The sequence below is a fragment of the Rhineura floridana genome, chromosome 6 (genome assembly GCF_030035675.1).
Source record: "Rhineura floridana isolate rRhiFlo1 chromosome 6, rRhiFlo1.hap2, whole genome shotgun sequence".
NCBI classification, from domain to species: Eukaryota; Metazoa; Chordata; class Lepidosauria; order Squamata; family Rhineuridae; genus Rhineura; species Rhineura floridana.
This window is the reverse complement of record NC_084485.1, coordinates 68575288-68597268: the sequence shown is the minus strand read 5'-3', so window position 1 is coordinate 68597268 and position 21981 is coordinate 68575288. Positions and strand designations below refer to the sequence as shown.

The 21981-nt window shown below is 45.0% G+C and overlaps 1 protein-coding gene across 2 annotated transcripts in view; it reads right to left on the bottom strand.

The window, feature by feature from the left end:
* Nucleotides 1–21981, bottom strand: part of PLEKHA6 (pleckstrin homology domain containing A6) — a 283503-nt gene that overhangs the window by 10207 nt on the left and 251315 nt on the right. For both annotated transcript variants that reach the window (XM_061632214.1, XM_061632215.1), the window contains 7 exons: nucleotides 18733–18862; nucleotides 17170–17279; nucleotides 12994–13179; nucleotides 11023–11187; nucleotides 9961–10094; nucleotides 9122–9264; nucleotides 5775–5895 (listed from right to left, as the gene is read on the bottom strand). In XM_061632214.1, coding sequence (XP_061488198.1) covers nucleotides 5783–5895; nucleotides 9122–9264; nucleotides 9961–10094; nucleotides 11023–11187; nucleotides 12994–13179; nucleotides 17170–17279; nucleotides 18733–18862 — 981 coding nt within the window. In that variant the 3' untranslated portion in view covers nucleotides 5775–5782. The remainder of the gene's footprint in view (nucleotides 1–5774; nucleotides 5896–9121; nucleotides 9265–9960; nucleotides 10095–11022; nucleotides 11188–12993; nucleotides 13180–17169; nucleotides 17280–18732; nucleotides 18863–21981) is intronic.

Genomic DNA, 21981 nt, shown 5'->3' with positions numbered 1-21981 from the left:
AATTCCCCTTTAATCAGGTTTGATAAATACTGCATGTATTTATCTTCAGGTAGCCCCCACAACTGAGCTGCTTTTTCAAAGGTGCTGAGGTAAATTTGAGGATCTTGACCAGGCTCATAGACAGCAAAGTCCTTTGGAGTAATTTTTATTTTTGCTCCATCTCTCTCTTTCCTTGTCTCCTCAGAGTGAAATTTCTCTCTATCAAATTTTAACTTTTCTACTTGTAATTCAGCATCCAATGCTCGTTGCTTCTCCCTCTCCTCAAACCCCAATCTCATTCTCTCAATTTCCAACTCCCTCTGTTTTTCCTTCTCTGCACCTTCCATCCTCAATCTCTCAGCTTCCAACTCCCGCTGTTTATCTTTTTCCTCAGCCTCCACCCTCAATCTCTCAGCTTCCAACTCTCTCTGCTTGTCTTTTTCCTCAGCCTCCATCCTCAATCTCTCAGCTTCCAACTCTCTCTGTTTTTCCTTCTCTGCACCTTCCATCCTCAACTTCTCTCTCAAGTACTCTATATAAGCGGGATTGCTTAAATAACCTTCTGGGGTCTCTTCTCTGACAGGTTGTTTTTGCTGGGCAGTTGCAAATCCTATAAGTGCTACCCTCAATTCATCTACCCCTTTACCCTCATGAGGTAAATTGAATGTTATGCACTTCTCCACCAGCTCCTCTGTTTTCATTTTTATGTATTCAGCCATGGTGTTTGAGTTCACTCACTCTTTGCCACACACTCTTTGCCAGTCACTCTCACAAGAAATCTTGTTTTGTTATTTCTGTTTGCCACACCACTGTTCTGGATTCTCTAGTATTCGTATCTGGATTCTCTGTTGTTCGTATCCCACCGCTACTGCCACCACATGTGATGCGTCCTTCCCTGGCTCTCCCTGTCAGGTTCCTACCTGCTTGTGGTTACTGCCTGTCTCTAGGCACCACCAGGGACTCCACCAGTCCGGACCGCACTCTCTTATGGTTTACCTATCCCCGCTCTAGCACAGATCTCAACAGATCCCCCTGCTAGGCAACCACCAGTAACGTCCCAATACTAGTATTCCCAGAGACTCTGAATACTGGTATTGTTATTCTCTTCACCGCTGCCACCATTTGTTACAGTTCCCCTTCAGCCTTGGTCATTACCTTACCCTCCCTTCTGGTCTGTGAAACCCCAGCCAAGGATCAGGCCTTTGGTAAACCAAATTAAGTATTTATTAAAGATAACAAAGCTAACAAGATTAACAAGATTTCTTCTTAAGGCACATAAGCATATGGTTTTACTCAATACTAATCCGAACTCCACCTCCCTCCTGGTAAACAACTCTCTAAACCCCACCAAGCAATCCACTCTTTCTCTTCTCCCTCCAGATTCCACAATTCACCACCTCACATTCACCCAGATTTACCTGTCATCCTTTCATTTATACTGTCAGCCATTTTAAACATTCAGCCAATCATCAAGCATTCTATTGCCCATTCACTCCCCCTCCTCTTTCACTACTTACCATGTATACTCTAAACAACCAGCACTTACCATATATACACTAATATATAGGAACATCACAGCACTCTCTCAAAGACTTAAAAGATCTTTGCCAGAAAATGTTGTGTCAAATATATGTCAGTTGGAACCAGGGAATGTCTATCCCAGGTTCAATACTTAGGCAGCACTACTGTCTAAGGCAGCCTTCCTCAACCTACAATTCCCATCAACCTCAGCCATCAAGGCCATGCTGGAGGGCACCAGATTGGGGAATGCTGCTGTAAGAATTCTTGGCCTGTCTTTCTGGGCTATCACCCACAGAGGACCAATAGGCTAAGAATGCAATCCTACGCATATGTAGTCAGAAGAAAGTCTCACTGTATCCAATGGGGCTTATGCCCAGGTCAATGCACAACCTAAAAGATGGACTTGTGGCATAGAGTGTATGCTCATCTCCATCTTTCAGTTCAGTTCAGTATACAGAAGCAACTCAATGGGCTACAACAGGGATGAGGAACCTGTAACCCTCCAGATGTTGCTAGGGTACTATGCCCATCATCTCTGCCCATTGACCATGCTGGCTGGAGCTGATGGAAAACAAGAGTTCAACAACAAATAACCAACTTTTCACAGTTGCGTCCAGATTTTGGATGCTCTCTACCTATCAGTTTATGAAAGGAGCAGAAATGGTGTCACGAATGGAGGTATACACCAATTCTGCATAGCATCCTCAATTGCTTTAGTTCAGAAACTTCCCAGAGGTAGCTCACTGTTGCTTATCAAGAGGGTGAGGGGTGGGGTGGTGGTGTCCTGGCCAACTTTGTTGGATTCAGACTCAGTGGAGTGTTTTTCTCCATTATGTTTAATGTGGAATCTCAATTTAGAGGATTTCACAGGTCAATTTACAGATTACACAGAACTCTGCATTTCTACACAGTACAACTAGGTATGACTACTTAAGCTAAAACGTTGCAGCAACTAGATATGCCCCTTGAGACCTTTTAAGTAGGCTCAGACTGGGCTTCCTCTATTTGCATGGGGAAGGTTTCTCTGAATGGGATTGCGTGAGTAAGCGAACGCTCTCTCGGACACGTGGAAAAGCTGTCACTATCTGTAAGTGCCTGCACATCTGCCTACATATCCTTTGTGATGGCTTTTCATTGAGGTCTGTGATGCGTCCTTCCCCGGCTCTCCCTGTCAGGTTCCTACCTGCTCGTGGTTACTGCCTGTCTCTAGTCACCACCAGGGACTCCACCAGTCCGGACCGCACTCTCTTATGGTTTACCTATCCGCTCTAGCACAGATCTCAACAGATCCCCCTGCTAGGCAACCACCAGTAACGTCCCAATACTAGTATTCCCAGAGACTCTGAATACTGGTATTGTTATTCTCTTCACCGCTGCCACCATTTGTTACAGTTCCCCTTCAGCCTTGGTCATTACCTTACCCTCCCTTCTGGTCTGTGAAACTCCAGCCAAGGATCAGGCCTTTGGTAAACCAAATTAAGTATTTATTAAAGATAACAAAGCTAACAAGATTAACAAGATTTCTTCTTAAGGCACATAAGCATATGGTTTTACTCAATACTAATCCGAACTCCACCTCCCTCCTGGTAAACAACTCTCTAAACCCCACCAAGCAATCCACTCTTTCTCTTCTCTCCCCTATTCCACCCTCACTCTTCCTTTTATACATTCAGCCATTTCATCTCGCATTCTACTGCCCATTCACTCCCCCTCTTTCACTCCACTTACCATGTATCTTCTAAAACAACAACACTTACCATATATACATTAATATAGGAACATCACAAGGTCCTCTTCAGACACTGCCTCTGGTTGAACCTCTGATTCCTCCTCCTTGAGAGGAGGTGCAAACAGTGGCGGCTTGGGTGACGAGGGAGGGCTGAGGGGAGGGGAAAGGGCTGGCTCACTGTCAGGCAGAGTTGCTTCAGCTGTAATGGGAACTATAGGGATGGAGCTGTCACTGTCTAAAGTGCTGAAGCCTTCTTCTTGTTCAGCTCCCTCCCACTGCAACCCAATAGGTACCTCCCTAAGATCCCAGACTTCCTCCTCCTCCTCAGCACTCCAGGAATTCTTGACGGGTCCCATGACAGATGCGGAGGTTGGTGCAGTGCAAATGCACTGGCAGAACCCATCTGGCACTCCTGATGGTGTGTTTGCACCATGTTGACTTCCCTGCTGCCTCACCCCTCCCAGCAAGCAAGAGCAACTCACCTGCCAGGAAGCTGGTGTAGCAGCTTTACCCCACCTGGCAAGCTGCCTTTGTTTTGGTTGGGTCACTTCTGCTTAATTTTCTGTCAGGAACAAGACTTGTTTCCTCTGGTCCGTTTTTTAGTTCAAGCCACAGCATTTCTCCCAGCCAGAGTTCAAAGCAATTTGAAAAACTCCAAATTCAAAAAGCATGATTTGACTGGAAGTTGAGGGGAAGAGAAGTGCAATTGCTGCGGCTTATGGCCAGGGGAGACAGTGGTCACACTATAGTGCTTACACCATTCAACATGGGACTGAAAATAACTTGTTTTGCAAGACCCTAAGGAATGTGAAGAATCCACCGAATGTATAAGCATACAGTCTATTTTATTGAAAGCTGCCATCAACATAAGGGGTTGCATTCAACATAGCGCTAAGTCACTGGTTCTGTCAGTGCAAGGATTTCTCCTTGTGCAACAAAATATTCTCCCCTTCTCCTCTCCCTCTGTGATCCCTAAATCTGTTCTGGTTTTCCTCCAACTCTCTAGAGCAGATCTGGGGATGGTGTGGGGTGCATGAGGGGTGGAGAGGCATGGGGGGAAAAGTCCTGTTGTGCCAGCTGTAATCCTTGCAATTATTTAGTTGAATAATTATTTAGTTGATCCAATTATTTATTGGAAACATGGTGGACACATTGATTAGTGAATTCCTTTCAACCAAATTCCCCCACCCTCTCTTCTCACCTTGTTTTTTCAGACCTATGCAAATTGTCCTTGTTGATCTATGGGAGTACAGTGCACGTCGAGTCCACAGCGGCCTTCACAAACATACATTATCTTGTGTAATCACTACAAAAGCATCGCAACATAGGCCAGTATTATCAGCTCCGTAGCACAGATGGGGAACTGAGTCCAAAAGAATAGTGATTTGCCTTAGGCTCAAACTGGACATGACATGCAGTTGCATGTATCTTTGATCCAGCGTAGAAGCAAAACACATCACTGGGAAATTGTGAATTTAAATGGAGGAATATGCACAAAGGAAAACCCTTTCTTTTCTGGACAATTATAATGCTTCTCAAAATTGCTCCAAAGCTTCTTTTCCACTTGCAGTGAGAAAAGTACAGGTTCCTGTATCTTTTTCCATGCAACATTACATTCAGCTTGAATGGAAGAACGACCAGAGGGGAAAGGGTCTAATAATCCCACCTCATTCCATCAGCAGCAGTTGGTGTGATAGCAAAGAGCTATGGAGCCACCCTTCCGACACTGTCATTGCTACGGCTTACCTGGATGGAGCTGGATGGTGCCGGGGGTGGATGCACTTTAGACTGGCAGCCCCAATGTTGCTGCTGCCCCATCCCAGCGACTTCCTGGTAAAATGGAGTGATGCAGGTATTGGGAGGGTGTCTCCATGGCTCTGCCCCACCACACAGGCTGCTACTGCCTATCATTTCCCTGATTAAGCTTACAGCCTCTTAAGGGATGTTTTTAGTTCAGAGGAAAATGCACACAATGGCTTGTTTAGGCCAAGCCCATCTATGGAGTTCATTGGCTCTATGCCATGAAAATAGAGGAGGCCCATAGCTTAGTGGTAGAACACCTCCTTTGCATGCAGAAGGTTCCAGGTTCCATCCCTGGCATCTTCAGGTAGGGCTGGGAGAGACTCCTGCTTGAAACCCTGGGCAGCTGCTGCCAGTCAGTGAAGTCAGTACTAACCTAGATGGGCCAATGGTCTGCCTCCACATAAGGCAGCTTCCTATGTTCTTAATATGCTCATTCTAGAAGGCTTCTCTTGGTATAAATTGGCATGGAAGAATAATTGCTAATTGAAACAAGGTCACTCTGCCCCAGGGACTCCAGGAAAAGATATGGTGCCTTGATTCACTGCTGAAGCATCCTGCCCTTAATTCTGTGGGAGGGGACTTGCTTATGCAGTAAAGAAGAAAGGGTTAGCTTTGTGGATATCAGTGGATGAATGACTTAGTGAAGAGAGGAAACTCTTGAAAAAGAAGCTTACCACTTCTTTGCCCCAAGAGCACACAGAGATATGAGATGAACTATAACAGGGGGAAAAAAGGTGCTTACTTTATGGCTCAGACACGCATAAAATGGTTGTCGGCGCCCTGGGATGAGTCAGACGAGAGGGACTTAGTCAGTGGAGTCGGAGAGGCTGGGGAAGTAGGAGGGCTCGGGGTGGCACACTGAGCTGGAAACAAGAAATGGAGACAAGGTCTGAAGAGTATACAATGCTTCAGCCGGAAAGGGAAACAAAGGCAAGGAAACTCACTTCACAGAGCAGCCTTTGCCAAGCCAGTGCCTTCCAGAGGTTGCTGGACTACAACTCCCATCAGCCCCAGCCAGCACAACTGTGCTGACTGGGGCTGATGGGAGATGTAGCCCAACTACCACTGGAAGACGCCTGGTTGGCAAAAGCTGTCATACAGCAAATAGGGTCTGCAGGAAAGGGGAAAGGAGGCATGATAAGAAATCACACAGCAGCACAAAATGACTCCCCTTGTGTTATGCACACTTTGATTCCCACTGGCGTGTGTGTGTTATGTGCCTTCAAGTCGATTACGACTTATGGCGACCCTATGAAGCAGCGACCTCCAAGAGCATTTGTTATAATCCCACTGGCACTGCATAGAAAAAAATATGGAGTAAGGCAAGGATGGGAGCAGCACAGCATTTGTCCCATAGGAAAACAAACATCCTGTCCTGCCATGCGATTAAAGGAAGGCTGAAGAAGAAGAAGAAGGAGAAGAAGGAGAAGAAGGAGAAGAAGAATAAAAGTAGTAGTAGAAGTATTGCTTAGTGAATCATCAGGAATAGAGGTAAGCATTAATATTCATGGGAGCAGAACATCTTCACAGCAGCTATTTATCATAGAGTCTTTAGACCAGACATGGCCTGAATGATAATAATCTTCCTCCGGCCTCCTACACAGGGCTGACTGCAAAGCAGAGGCAATCATTCCACAGCAGCTTCTTCAGCAGGTCTCGCAGCAGCAGATCATTCAGATAGAAACAGTTAGATAGGAGACTGCTGGTAGTGGGAATTCCACCATATCCCTCAAGGAAGTAATCAAATATAATGATTAAAAAATGACACAGCTAGCACATTCCCAAGCCATTTTCAGCAGGCCACAGACCCTGTTGTCACGTGCTGCATAGTGTGGCTTGCCACCCAATTGTTCCCACAATAAAAGGCATTTAACTGGGGGTGTTTCAGACATAACAAATGCAGAGCACATTCATACACCAGTTCAAAAGAGGGGCTGGATGTACATGTAGTGCACATTCAAATCCCAGAGCCCAGGTGCATGGAGAAGATGCGAACCCTAGAAGAGTCCTGCTGGATCAGGCCAAAGGCCTATCTAGTCCAGCATCCTCTTTCCTCTTGTGGCCAACCAGATGCCTAAGGGAAGCCCCCAAGAAGGACTTGAAGGTGATAGCCCTCTCCCACAGTTCTTTCCCTACAATTCATTGGCATTCTGCTTTTGAATATGGAGGTTCCATAAGTTAACTATGCACTATGTAAGAAGTACTTTGTTTTGTCTATCATGAATCTTCCATCATTCAGCTTCACTGCAGGACCCCAGGTGCTAGCATTATAAGAGATTGAGAGAGCCTCTCCAACACTTTCTTCATACCATGAATAATTTGGTATACCTCATTCATGTTCCCCCCCTTTCTCCATTCCCCCCCCCAAATTAAAAAGCCTCAAACACTGCAGTTTTCAACCAGTGCTAGTCTTGGTCCATTATTCACTTCCAGATACCAGCACAGCAGAATCCTGGCAACAAGGCACTCTTTTCCCATTGCTGAACTATGAGGAGCAAACTGCTCTGCCAAGCCACTCTAGAATGGAAGCTGCTTTTTCTCGATGGTATCTCAGAACCATCTGATATTCTTCTTCTAATGGAAATCCTTGGAACCTTCCATGCATGCACTAGCCTGGGAAAACCAATATGGTGTCCTCCTGATGTTGCTGAACTATAAAGCCCATCAGCCCCAGCCAGCATGGCCAGCAGTCAGAGTAGATTGCAATTGTAGTCCAACAACATCTAGAAGACACAATATTGGCTGCCCATGCACTAGACCAGCCTTTCCCAACGGGTGTGCCTCCAGATGTTCTTGGATCACAACTCCCATCAGCCTCAGCCATTGGCAATGCTGGCTGAGGCTGATGGGAGTTGTGGTCCAACAACATCTGGAGGCACACCCGTTGGGAAAGGCTGCACTAGACAGTAACATTACAGGGAAAACTTTCCATACACCAGATCCTTAGGATACACCCTCTGGTGTGGAAAAAGTCTCAAGGCCTGTGCCTTTACTTAAGCAGCCACTGCAGCAACAGAAGAGAAATATGTGCAAGGAAAGGAAAACTTGGCTCTCTGCTCCCGAGGACACTCTTAACAGTCCAGGTGTCCCTGCATCCAAGCATGAGGAGATCCAATGCCATTGCTATAGGGAAAATTTGAAGCTGTGTCTGTCAGGAGCAGCAGCAGCAGCTAGAGATAGCAGGGAGGGCTAAATGCTTCCATTTTCTCAAGGCCAACGTTTAGGAGGAGAATTGGCTCACTTGGCTCACTGGGCGGGTGTATGGACTTCCTACATGGGCTTTAAGCTTATGCTTCCTCCATTCAAGATTTACTGGATTATTTCCTACTCCAAATGGATGGCATTCTTCCACATGGCTGGAATTCTGAGCCACAGGAATTGGGCTGTCTTTGTCAGAGGGCATTGCACTAGCTAATTCCCTGGGATTTTGGGAATAAAATGTGCAGCCGGGTACATTAAGACTGGCTAAATGAACGGGCCGGCCATTAAGTATCATATTCAAGTATATATTCAATTCACTAGAAATGATGTTACCCACATATCACTTCAGGAGCTATAAAGTGATGCAAGTCGCTGGGCATAGCTCCTTATGGGATGCAAATTAAAGGAGTACAAAAAGCAGACAGCAAAGTTGAATATAATGCCTGTCACTGCGCAAGCAACTTGACAGCTGAGACCAGTTAATATAGGTTTGACATTATTTGGCACTTGGCAGCAGCGATGCAAATATGCCCCTTTTGACACATTGCCAGCAGTATAAAACCAAAGCACTGCAGCAGCACGTTTGGTGTCACAAGACAATTCTCTGGCCTTTATAAATCACTATAACTAATTTAAAGCAATGACTCTCATTTACACCAGCTAGCACGCCAGCTGTCAAATCTGTCTTATGTCTGAAGTACGCTTCTCGCCGGCACAAGGGAATTGCATAGTCACCTGTAATTCATTCATTTATATATTCCACACTTAAATGCAAAACAAACGATGCCTGGCAGAACTCGCAGATGGGAGCAGAATCCTTGTCTCTTTGGGAATGTTTTGCTCCATTGCTTAATCTTTCTTGCGTCAGTGCAGGGCTTTATATCTTACCTGAGAGCATGCGGCCCCGTCGGGAAGCTTCTGCAGCCAAGGCACAGGAGATCTCTATTCGCTTCTCCTGCTCCTGTAGCTGGGTTTCTGGGTCCTGGGGCATGTCCATTTCTCCCTCACTGAGGGGGACCACATTCTGCATGCTGCAAGAGAGAAAATGTGGGGTTATCTTGAGTAACTGACACCTCAGCCACAGGGCAGTCAACACTCAAAGTGGCAGTTCAAGGAGGAGTTGTAGGTAGCAGGCACAGATGAAACATCACCAGTTCCTTTATTTATGATGTTCAGAGATGAATTTGGTTGCAAAACAGCACCATCCATGAAAAAGGAGGAGGTATCTGCAGGCAATGTTATTTGGGAAGGGAATGGTTAAAGTGACAGAGTTGACTCTTAGAGAGGAAGAAGGAAATAGCTACAGCAATTTATGGTTTTATTGTGAGCCTCCCTGAGTGCCCTATTGTAGGGTAGAAGTGCAGGACAGAAATATTTTAAATAATAATAATAAATAATAATAATTTATACAGTCCATAACCAGTTCCAAGTGAACAGCTGTGTGATAGGTTATCTACATCTGTGGAAACTGCAAAGGTGTTCTACTGTGTTAAAAAAAATCTGAGCTCAGGTATGGGTGCAGAAAATTGGAAGCTGAACAGGGAAAACATGGGAGCTTTGTTATGCAGATGCCCTGTTAAAAGTGAGTGAACAAAGCATGGTTATTCCTCAGTAAACACCCACTGTGGAAGCAGTCATGGACTGATGATCAGTGACCAGATGGAACAATGGAAAAGCAAAAATGTGTTGTTATTTTTAAAGAAAGAAGGCTCTAGTCTGCAATGCACCTGGATTTGGCAATCAGCGTCTTTATCCTTTCCACTTTCTTTTGTTTCTCCTTCATCTCCTCGGGGCTCAGTGGGGTATCAGGTTCCAACTCAATGTATCTTTCTGGGATGTGGACTTTATCAGGGGTGGAAAGCTGAAGAGTAGACAGAGAGAGACTGTAAATTCAAAAAGTGCAATGAAGGTGGGTGCCCTGCACAAGGTCTTAACGTAGATAGCAGTTTCTAACTTGTCCCTAGCATCCAACTCTTGGCCATTATGCTGTCCTAACCCAATCCCAATATATGCTCTAGATCAGATCCCACACAAAACACCTGAACTCTGAATTTGGCTACATAACTCTCTCCAGATTGTCTTCTCGTCTGTCTTGGCAGCACGACATGAAGAGAGCATTTTTAATTCCTCTCCCTTCCATTATACAGCTTAATCATTTAGCTTGGACACCCACCCACCCAAAGAAAGTTGTAACACTCAGGAACCATCTTATTTATTTATTTTACTTATTTAGTACATATATATCCTGGCTTTCTTCTGGCATGGAATCCAAGGTAGTCTCCCCTCCAGGCACTAAACAGACCCAGCTCTGCTTAGCTTCAGCAAGGTGGCTGCATTGTGTACCCCAGTGGTGGCTGGTGCCCATTGGGACTGGTTAGGGTGGAAGGCAGAGAAACGAACAGTAGGTGGACTCAGAGCCAAAGGCAGGCAGAGTGAACTTATTCTGCTTTTGTCCCCATCCTCCTCCTTGCTGAATTCTGTAAGTCCAATACTGAGAATAAGGAAGAGGAGGGTGACAAGGCAGTGCTACCTCCTGGGCTGGTTGTTAAGTAGGAAGGCATGCAGGTGGAGGCTGGCTGAGGGAAGACTGAGATCAGTGGGGCAGTGCTCCAAGCATCCTAATGGACCAGCCTGTACTAATGTGCCCTCAGACCATATCCTGAGATCTTGCTCCATCCGTACATGTGCTTCTGTGATTTTCAGAACAGGCAACTAAACCTCATAAATTCTTGGGAGGGTGGAGGATCCTGATCTAGGTAGGCTGTGACTCAGAGGAATATGGACATCACCTCCTTGCTGATGTCCACAGCATAATGCTCTGGCTCAAGCTCCATCTTGCGCAGACGAGCAATCTCCTCCCGAGGGGTCTCATACATCTTGCCAGAATCTTCAGAGCGTAACGCTGCCTCCAGATCAGATATGTCCACCTCATGGATGCTGCGATGTCTGTGCACCTAGAACATAAGATGGCCCCACCACATTAGAGTCAGGATGTGATAGAAATGCAGATGATGCAGCAAGGTCTTGCTAGTATTTCTGTTTCATTCCTGGCACAATCCTTCCATCCCTTTCTCATCTGCCACACTCTACAGCAGTCTTTCATTGGCCATGCTGGCTGGGGCTGGTAGGATTTGTAGTCCAAAAGGTTAGGAGGGCACCACGTTGGGGAATGGCTGCTCTGTGGGCTTGTTCTCATAAAACCTTGTGTTGTGGCTGCTTTATTCCAGGTGGGGGGCTCATATGACAGAATCTTCTTCTATATCATTGTCTGATTTTAGGCACCAGGCAAAAACATTTTTATTTACTGTGCCTGTTGTTTTTAATTGGGAAGATGGTTAATTATGTCAGTGGTCTTTTTTGTATTCATCCTTTAAGTGGGGTAGGTAGAATTTGTTCTTTGAAATATATTTTTGGATATTGTAGTTTTTGTTTATTGCTGTTTTTATATCTGGTTTTAATGTCTTTGTTATTTCTGTTTTTATTATGCAAGTTGCTTTGCCAAACAAAATTCTGCACATACAGAACTCTACGTCAGAGAGAAAATGTTCTCGTTAGCGGTTCCCCCAACGTGAACGTTTCCTATGTGTAGGTATCGTTCTTTTTTTCTCTGGGAAACATTCTGTTATGTGAACTTTCCACCGAGCTCTGAAGCGGTAAAATTGAGATATAGGCTCAGTATCTTTTTTGCTGCTTGTGGGAACTAAGTCTAAATGTCCCATTCAGTCTTCTCAGATAAAGAATGTTGCTGATTTTCCATCACCCAACCAGTTCCTTTTTTTTGGTCTGGCCGTGCCCATTACTGGAGTGCGGCTCTTAACAGCTTTCCACCATGGTGATCTGGCCCTCAGGCCCCCAAAAAGTTCCTTACCCCTGTTATAAAAGGAGGCAACCCTATTCTTCATTTTGGCACATCACACAGCCTTAGGACCTGCACGACTTCTCTCTGAAAAGATGGCTGACCCATTTTTCCCCATGCAGATGCTAGAAAACATCTAGGATAGCATTTTCTACACTGGTGCCCTCCAGATGTTTTGGACTGCAACTTCCATCAGCCCTGCCTACTGGTGATGCCGGCTGCGGCTGGTGGGAGTTGTAGTCCAAAACATCTAGAGGGCATCAGGTTGGGGAAGACTGAGGTCAGAGACACACTTACTGTTCTGCTGGTTCCAGTGTGTCTCCACCTCTCTCTTCTAAAAACAGGGGCACACAACTCTAGTCAAACCCTGCCCCTTTCTACTGTAAAACCTGGTGGGAGCAGCTTTAATACATTTTTTAAAAAATCGCTTCAGACAGATTTCGCACCCTCCAGGTGGGGCTAATGGAAACGCTTTTATCTGGGAACTAGTGTGTTCACAGCCCTAGTTTGATCCTAAATCAGGCTGTGAGTACATTAGTCACCATTTCCATTAGCCACACACGGAGAGGGAACGGGTTGATCTGTTGATCAGTTGTGAAATCTCTTTGACACTAAATTAAAAAAAATGCACTCAGGCTGCTCCCACCAGGTTTTACTCTCTCTACTGGGAGGAAGGGCGGGATATAAATCTAATAAATAATAGTAAATAAATAAATACAGGTGGGGTTTGACTAGCGTCGTGTGCCCCCGTTTTCAGAAGAGAGAGGTAGAGACACACTGGAACAGGCAGAGCAGTAAGTGTGTTTTACCCTAGGTGTGGAAATGTTTGTCTGAACAGGCCTAGGAAATTAACACCAGCGTTGTCATGGGGTATCAAAGGGTAGATGACACAGGGAGACATTACCACTTTGTAAGAGAGAGGCGGTTTAGAGAGAGGGCTATCTCCCTGTTGCTGATTGGCCGGAAGCTGCAAGCTCCGTCTCTTCTCCTTCACAGAACCGCTTTGGTGGCGCTTCATGCGATCAATCTGCTCCTCTACGCTCATCTTTGCCTTCATTTCATTCGAAAATACTGCACTCTTTGGCCTGTCCTGTGGGGAATGGCACAAGCACACACACACACAAAATATCTGATGGTTATATATAGATAGCGACAGGGTCTTCATTGCAGCAAAGAACCTGGCTTATCATGAGTGGGAATATATCTTGGCTCAAGGAAATCTGAATTTCTCACCTTTATTCCTAGATCTATGCATAACTATTTTGATTTCTGTTGGGAGAAGGGGCTCAGTGAAGAGTTGGATAGTAGGAGAGGAACACAAAAACACAGGAAGCTGCCTTATACTATTGTTCCATCTAGATGAGCATTATCTATACATTAATTGGCAGTGACTCTCCAGAGTGTTAGGCAGGGGTCTGTCTCAGCCTTGCCTAGAGATGCTGGGGATCTTCTGCATGCAGAACAGATGCTGTACCACTGAGCTACTGGCCTTCCAGTAGAGGGATTGACAGCCATTAGCAAAACAGGTTGGGGAACACAGGACAGGGAAAGTGTATGTGACATTGTGATCCCGAATGGGACAGCAAATTTGGAAAAAAAGAGGAAGCTGGAGCAGCAGGAGACACTGCAAAATGGTAGTTTATTAACTCATTGGCCGCACTGTGCAACTGTGAGTTTATCACAGCCTGTGTGGTTTTTGGGATCAGAATTGCAGTTACTGCCTGAAAAGCAAGGATGAGGAGAAAAGGCAGATGCTTTTATCTGAGCTGAGGCGTTCAGGCCAACTTCAGCATCACACAGGGAGTTACCAAAGCATTGCAAGAGACAGTTAAGAGCTAATCTAAAGTCCCAGTGCTCTTTCCTGGCAGTGTTTCCTTCAGTAAGATAAAGGATGAGAGTTAGTGTAGTTTAGTAGGCTTTGAGAAACAAAAACAGCAGATTGGTCTCTCCACCTCCTCTCTACCTAGTAAAAGAGGGGAAAAGTGATGTCATTGCCTTCTGAGTTCCTCCAGCCCTTGCAAGCAGCAGCCAAGGGAGTGCAGCAGGGAGGATGACGGCCTGTCCCACCACTTTTTGAGCAGCAGTCACATATTGCTCAAAATGTTATGTTTCTCTCTAAAAAGTCCCCATGCACTGCCCATAATGTTGTATTTGTGCATAAGAGCATGGACTATGAAGTCCCCTGTTCAAAACTCCATTTTTAAACCATTAATTCACAAGCTGGCTCTAAGTTAGCAATTCTCTCTCAGACCTCAGGGCCTCATCTGGAATAACAGGGGTGATAACACACTGACCTACCTCACAGGGTTGTTGTAAGGACAGTTGAAATTATATGTATGAATTTATTTCAATGCTCAAAAAGCATGATATAAATGATATTCCTCCCCTCTGAAAACTAAAGTTCCCGTAAGTCATTGGCCCTGTGGAAGTGGGAGCATGCCTCTTGGACTCAGTGCCCAATGTTGCATGCCCATTTGTCTCTACCCCTGCCCTCCTTGCATTAGTTCTGTAGTAGGAGCCTGCTGTACTTCCAAAGGCTCCTCCACACAACTGGGAGTCCTGTGCAATCACATGGAAGAGCTCACACAATTACAGCTAGCTCTCCTTTCAGAGCTTCTCCCACAGTACAGAGGTTGAGATGCGTGCAGAGCAGCTGGGCAGGTGGATCGTTTCAAGCCTTAGGTGTCCATTCTGTGTTGTTTTAAAACCTATACTCAGTTGTTCTTGTACTGGATTACAAATTATTTTAGCTGTTCTTAAGGATATAGCTGTAAATTGCCTTAGGACATGAAAGAAGCGGTGATCCGACCACTCCTGAAAAAGTCCACCCTGGACCCATTGGTTTGTGACAACTACCGACCGGTTGCAAATATCCCCTTTTTAGGGAAGGCGATTGAGAGGGTTGTGGCGCAGCAGTTACAGGTACTCTTGGATGAAATAGATTATCTTGACCCATCCCAGTCTGGGTTCAGGCCTGGTTATGGGACTGAATCGGCCTTGGGAGCCCTGATGGATGACCTTTATCGGGAGAAGGACAGGGGGAGTGCAACCCTGTTACTCTTACTTGATCTCTCAGCGGCTTTTGATACCATTAACCATGGTATCCTTCTGGGTCGACTTGGTGAGATGGGTATTGGAGGCACTGTTTTACAGTTGTTCCAATCCTATCTCCAGGGTTGCTGTCAGAGAACAGCATTGGGTGACTGTCTTTTGGCCCCCTGGCAGTTGTGCTGTGGGGTGCCACAGGGTACCATCTTCTCCCCCATGCTGTTTAACATCTATATGAAGCCCTTGGGAGCGGTCATCAGGAGCTTTGGGGCAAGGTGTCAGCAGTACGCTGACGATACCCAGTTCTATTTCTCTGTAACATCTGAATCGGGAGAGGCTGTGCAAGCCTTGGACCACTGTCTGGATTCGGTGGTGGGCTGGATGAGGGCCAATAAACTGAGTCTGAATCCTAGCAAGACAGAGGCACTGTGGGTTGGTGGTTCCCGAGTTCAGATAATTGGTCAGTTGCTTGCTTTGGATGGGATCGTACTCCCTCTGAAAGAGCAGGTCCGTAGTCTGGGGGTGCTCCTGGATCTATCTTTGTCACTAGAGGCCCAGGTGACCTCCATGGCTAGGAGTGCCTTTTACCAGCTTCGGCTGTTAAGACAGCTGTGGCCATTTCTGGACAGGGATAGCCTGACCACTGTTGTCCACACACTGGTAACCTCCAGGCTGGATTACTGTAATGCGCTCTATCTGGGGCTGCCCTTGAGGTTGGTCCAGAAGCTGCAGCTGGTGTAAAATGTGGCGGCGACGCTGCTCACTGGGGCAGGGCATCGCCAACATGTCATCCAGCTGCTGAAAGAATTGCACTGGCTGCCCATTTGCTACCAGGCCAAGTTCAAGGTTCTAGTTTTGGTGTACAAAGCCCTATACAACTTGGGGCCAGGATACCTGAAAGACCGTCTTTCCCCTTATATGCCCAGTCGATCACTGCGCTCTGCAGGTGAGGGCCTCCTGCAGATACCATCTTATCAGGAGGTCCGTTCTGCACAAAATAGGAAACAGACCTTTAGTGTGACAGCATCTACCCTGTGGAATTCCCTCCCCTTAAATATTAGGCAGGTACCATCTCTGTTATCTTTTCGGTGCCTTTTGAAGACTCCTCTTTCAACAAGACTTTTAAGTTGAGACCTATCCCAGTCTGCGTCTGTGTTGGAATTGATTTTTAATAATAAAAAAAATGTTTTTAACCCCTTTTTAAAAATGTTTTTAAAGCTTTTTAAAAAAATGTTTTTAAAGTTGTTTTGTTTTGGTGTATGTTAAGGTCTGTTTTTATGATGTTTTGATGTGTTTTTAGCGCTTTTGTTTGCCGCCCTGGGCTCCTGCTGGAAGGGTGGGATATAAATCAAATAATTAATAAACAAACAAACAAAGGCAATTCACAAATTAATAAATCATCACCATCATCTTTTTACTAGCTTCTTGCTGCCTATCCCAAACTTTTGCAACTTTTCCAAACCACCATCTCAGACATGAGGTTGGAGATCCATGATTAGAAGCTCCTGTTTGACAGTTTTTGTTTTGCTATAATTAGCCATCCCATAAGGCTATTTGCACCAAGGAATGTGGTGTTCTGGGGGAGCTTTTCCTCCCATGACCTTTTCCTGATGTAAATCCCCTTCCCAAAGATGTTACTATTTCAAGGTGGGATGGGGTGAGACAGGAACAGCATCAATACCTGTCTAGTACCTATTTCTTCCCACAAGGTGAGTGGATGAGTGCGTGCACGAGTCTATATGTGCATGAGAGAGATTTAGATCATGGAGAAGGCATGGGGGAAAAGGGCTAAACACTCTCTTTCAAGACTGCCATGTCCCTGATCTTCAAAGCAGCCTCAAGGGGTTCTAATTAGCAGGACAAAAATGGCAAGAGACTACAATCTCAGATCTTTCTAAATTCCTCTCCCATCCTCCTGTCTCTTCTCCATCACAGCTATCTACATACGGCCATGTGGCCTCCTTATATTGCCCCAATCACTACCACCTCTGATGATAACTCTCATTGAAAAGACTGCAGAATTTGACCTTACCCGGGCATTCAGCCCATTGACTAAGTTGCTGGCACTCCTCCGCACCACACCTGATGTGGGCGTGGTGTCATCATCCATAGGTGATTTGGTCCTTGGGGGAACAATGCCAACTAGGAGAATATGGAGGGCACAAAAAAAAGACATTTTATCAGCAAGAAGCAAAATGTCAGGTTTCTGGCAATGGCAATAGTTATGGGCAGACATCACCATATTTGGGAAAGTGTGGCTCTTTCCTCATAAAGAGTGACGACTTCCCACCTACCCAAAGATTTTTTTAAAAACCTACATTGTTTTCAACCAACAAGTGGCTGAAGCAGAAGGGTTTGACAACCTAAACTATCACTGAAAATGTTATATTTTAAATTTAAAATACTTAGAAATTTAAATACTTAGAAATATTTTTATCCCACCTTTCTGTTGCATACAACAACACTCAAGACAGCTTACAATCAAAACACTGTAAAATCATACTACAATACAATACAATCAGAAGTTTTTTAGAAAGTCTGAGAGACCTGGATCTAGAGATCAAACAGTCCTATAGGCCCATTACATCTTTAGCAGTTCTGCAGATGTGGAAGTCTGGACAGGTGCAGCTTGTCATATCATAGTACCATTGGGGTACTACATCTGTTGAAATTCCCTCTTCTAAACAACTTTACATACAGGAGTCTTGTCTTCCATTCCATTTGGGATCAAAAGTCTATCTACTGCAGCACCCTGCTTCCCACAGTGGGCAACCAGATGCCAATAGAAAGCCCACAAGCAGCTGACAAGGGCAATAATTCTCCTTGCACAATGGCCTTCTCAATGTGGAAGTCTAAGTCTGGATGGATACTGGAATGGACATATTGTTATTTACCTAGGAAGTTTTGCATAAAGGGTGAGTGGTAGTTTCATCTGCATATTTTATATGCACTATTCATTTTTGTATTTATGCATCTTAGGATGTTTTATTTTCTAAAAAACACTGAGTCCAAGTGACAGAATTGGTTAAGAGCTTAATAATCAGGTCACCGCCAGACTGTCACTATTTTACAGGAATGATTCAACTGCATACTGGAAATTTAGGGTTGAGCAATTAAAGTGGATTAAAGTGCTCTGGTGCAATAAGGCTGTGTACACACCATACGTTTAAAGCACATTTAAAGTACATGATTCCTCTCAAAAGAATTATAGTTTCCTAAGGGTGCTGGGAATTGTAGTTCTGTGAAGTGTATACAGTTCCCAGGATTCTTTGGGGGGAAGTCATGTGCTTTTAACGTATGGTGTCTACACAGCCATAATCCACTTTTTTTAAAAAAAAATTGACTTTTTGTAGTTAGGAAAGTGATGGGGAAATGCACTATAAAGCATAGAATAGTGATAGATGGACTGGAAGATGTATAATTCCCTTGCAAACATACCAGAATGAATTTTCCATAAAGAGCAGGTTGTATAACCTCTGCACAAGCTTTGTGCAAGCAAATCAGGATGAATGCTTAATAGACAGGTTATCTGGAGGAGCCCTAATTAGAAAACCAAAACAGGTCTCCTCCTAGGATGCACATTGTTTACAGGTACCTTTGTTGAGGGCAACTTGCTTATCAGCTTCTTGGTCTTGCCTTGTCTGCAAGAGACCAGCCTCTGCTGCAGAGTTTGAGGCCACTGTCCGAGGATGGTCCTTCTTGCTCTGCTCAAAGCTGGACTTGGACTGTGGGAGCAAATACATTTCCTGTGAGGAGCTGGAAGGGTATAGCTGAAGACAGATCCTGCCTACTGACAGCTGCCACTTTCCTTAACTACACTTATTTCAGACACAGACGAACATACATGACAAAAATGAACAGAAATGCCCACACAGAAACAGGGAAAGGAAACAGTAACCAGAAGAACCACCTTTGCAGGGCTTTTATTTAATCGTTTACACATGGCTCAGAGAAACATCCAATGATCAACGATCAGCTGAAGAAAATGGTGGGACAAATTCATTCTCAATTCATATTTGAAGAACCAGAAGCAAACCAAGGGTGTAATAGTTCAGAGCCTGCTATAATCACAGCACTGGCATTTGGCGGCAAGGATTAATGGGATGTTTGTCTTCCTATCTCAAAGCAAACCCAGGTTGTGGGCAGTAGTATTTAACACAGTCACATCCATTCCAACCTTCCAGAGTCTTTCTGACCAGCCAAAGTGCAAGCTTCATTGAAGTTTCTGGGGAAGATTTCCACTGGATTTTTTGTTTTTGTTTTGTTCTATTGAAGGACAAGGCTCTGTGAGACCACCATCCAGGTGGGAACAGTCCAGGTATGAGTGTTATTATCTCCATCCCACCCTCCTCCAGTTGCTAATACGTGTTAGATATTAGCAGTTGGAGATATTTGGCCTCGATATAAGCATTGGTGAATGAAGCTCATTGCATTAGCTGCAATCACCACTCCAATCCTGCACAGGAAGACTGGAAACTGTACAACAGCAACAGAGCTTTGGAAGATCATTGTGCCCTTGATCAGAAAATAAGCAACAGCTTGCAGAGATTGTTTTTTTCCTGCAGAGAAGGCTCCTCCTCTGGGAAAGATGGTCATTCTAACATTGGCAACAAAATCGGTCCAAGTCCCTCTCCTTCTGCTTCATCTCAACAGCATCTCTGTGGGCAATCTCTGCTATTAACATAGATGACTATCACAGGGGATGAATGCAGGGAAGGAAAAAGGACAACAGAACTAAAACCACAGAGAGGAATGGCAGAGAATGACTGGCAGAATGAGCCAGAGCAGTTGCAACCATTACATTGCCCCCTTGCACTAAACAGCCTTTGTCAGCCTAGTTATTTTATGTATATCATAAGAGACTCTGTATTTGGTTCTTGTAGCAATGTGTACATCCAGAATAAAAGATTTGAGTCTCACTCACTGTACAGCTTGAGCTGAACATCTGGGCTACAAAAGTTCCATTTAGAGCTGGTCCAGACAGTGAACATTTGACTCACAGCTCTCTTGCATTGCAATGGCATGCAATTCTTGCTAAGATTGTAGAAATGACCTAATCCTATTAGGAACCTTATTGATGGTCACTAGTCAAAATATTTTATTAATTAAAACTAACTGTGAGGGTTAGTTTTATTATTATGATTAAAAATATGATTAAAAATTAGCTTTGGGGTTGAAAATCAGTATCAGCCTTTCAGAAAATAAAATAATGAGCTTAGGTCCCCACCTATCTTCTTTCTTTCTACAGCCTAGCCCATATTATGTTTTGCTGGGTTTCCACTAATTCCCTAAGCTTTGCTCCTGCTACCTCGCTTTTCAGATGTGGAATGCCATTGGGGAAAGCAAAGGCAATTTCAAAGTGACAGCAGCAGGTCTGGAGGTTTTCTTTTCCCGCATACTTTGCAACTGGCCTATAATGGTTGCATCCCCCTCAAACCAGCTCTTATGAAATCCCAATGACATGACATCCCCTCTCAACATGGAGATGAAAAACCAACTCAGCAGCTTTAAAATGTTTTCAATACCTTAATGAGGTTGAATGTGGATCAAATTCTTCACCGATCCAGATATTAATCCAAGTTTATCTTACAAACCAAGCTGAGAGGAATGTGTCATTGTTCATGATATTCTTGCTGATGGGCATAATTTTGTATATCACTCTCCCAATGAAGGCACAGAATACTTGACCACCAGTATACACATAGGCCACATTCAAATGAGGCCACAGAACTGCAACCTAAAGGTGGAGGCACACAATTGCTTTCAAGAGAGATGAAAGTATTGTGAGAGAGGCATTGCTTCCCATGCACATTTATAGTTCTTTTGTCCCACTGTCGCTCCTGATCAAACAGGTTTTGCAGGTTTTAGTGTAGTTTAAATAACCTGCAAAACCACTTTATCTGAAGCAAACATTAGATAAGAATGTATATTAAGCAGCAATTCCTCTTTCAAAATGACTTCATTTCTCTGAAGAAAAAACTATTGTGTGTTGCCAGCCTAAGTCTCAGATTTAAAATCTCAGCCCCACTTCTCATTCACGGTTAGGGTGGATCACAATCTGTCATTCAGAGAATGTTGCTCATTACATTCTCGAAATGGCAAATTGTCCCAAAGGCCTTAGGGCTGTTTGGTAGGTGTCATTTTTCATACCTGGATAAAATCTACATGTAGGAAAAATATCATGTGTGAATAATGGGCTTAAGGGAGCATAGGTTGCTTGAGGCAGATGCCTGGTTAACAAACTGGCAAGGAGCAGTTGGTGGAGATGGACTGGGCCATGGACCTAGCCTCCCAGCACTGGCGTTATTACCATGTACTGGGATGGTGCAAGGGTGGGTCAGGGTAGGGTGGGTGCACTGGCAGGAGTGCCGGATTGGCTGTGCTGACCTCACCCCAGTCCACGGCCCTGCCCCCTCCCTGCCAGCTGCTCTTGCAACTGGCTCCATTTCCTTGCCCAGCTCCAGGTGAGTGCAGCAGAGGACAGAGCATGCCTCAAGCTCTCAGACTCCATTTGGGTACCTGTCCCCTCTTTGCCTCGCTGCTTTGCTGCCAGGAAGGGGAGTTGGGATACGGCCAGAGGAGGCGGCTTTCGGTAGGGAGCGGAGGGACACTCGGAGGAGATTCCAAGGGCACATATGATTTGGGGAGGGGAGGTCGAGGTGGACCAGGCTCCTGAAGCGGAGAAGAAGCCGAGAAGTGTTAGGAGTAAGAGCAGAGAAACTGCGAGAATGGGAAGGAAAAGAGAATTAGTGAGACAAAGACTCAAACAGAGACAGTTGTTAAGCCCAGGACAGGGCAGCTGCAAGTGAGTACCCAAGAGCCTCGACACCCAGATAGCCAGCCT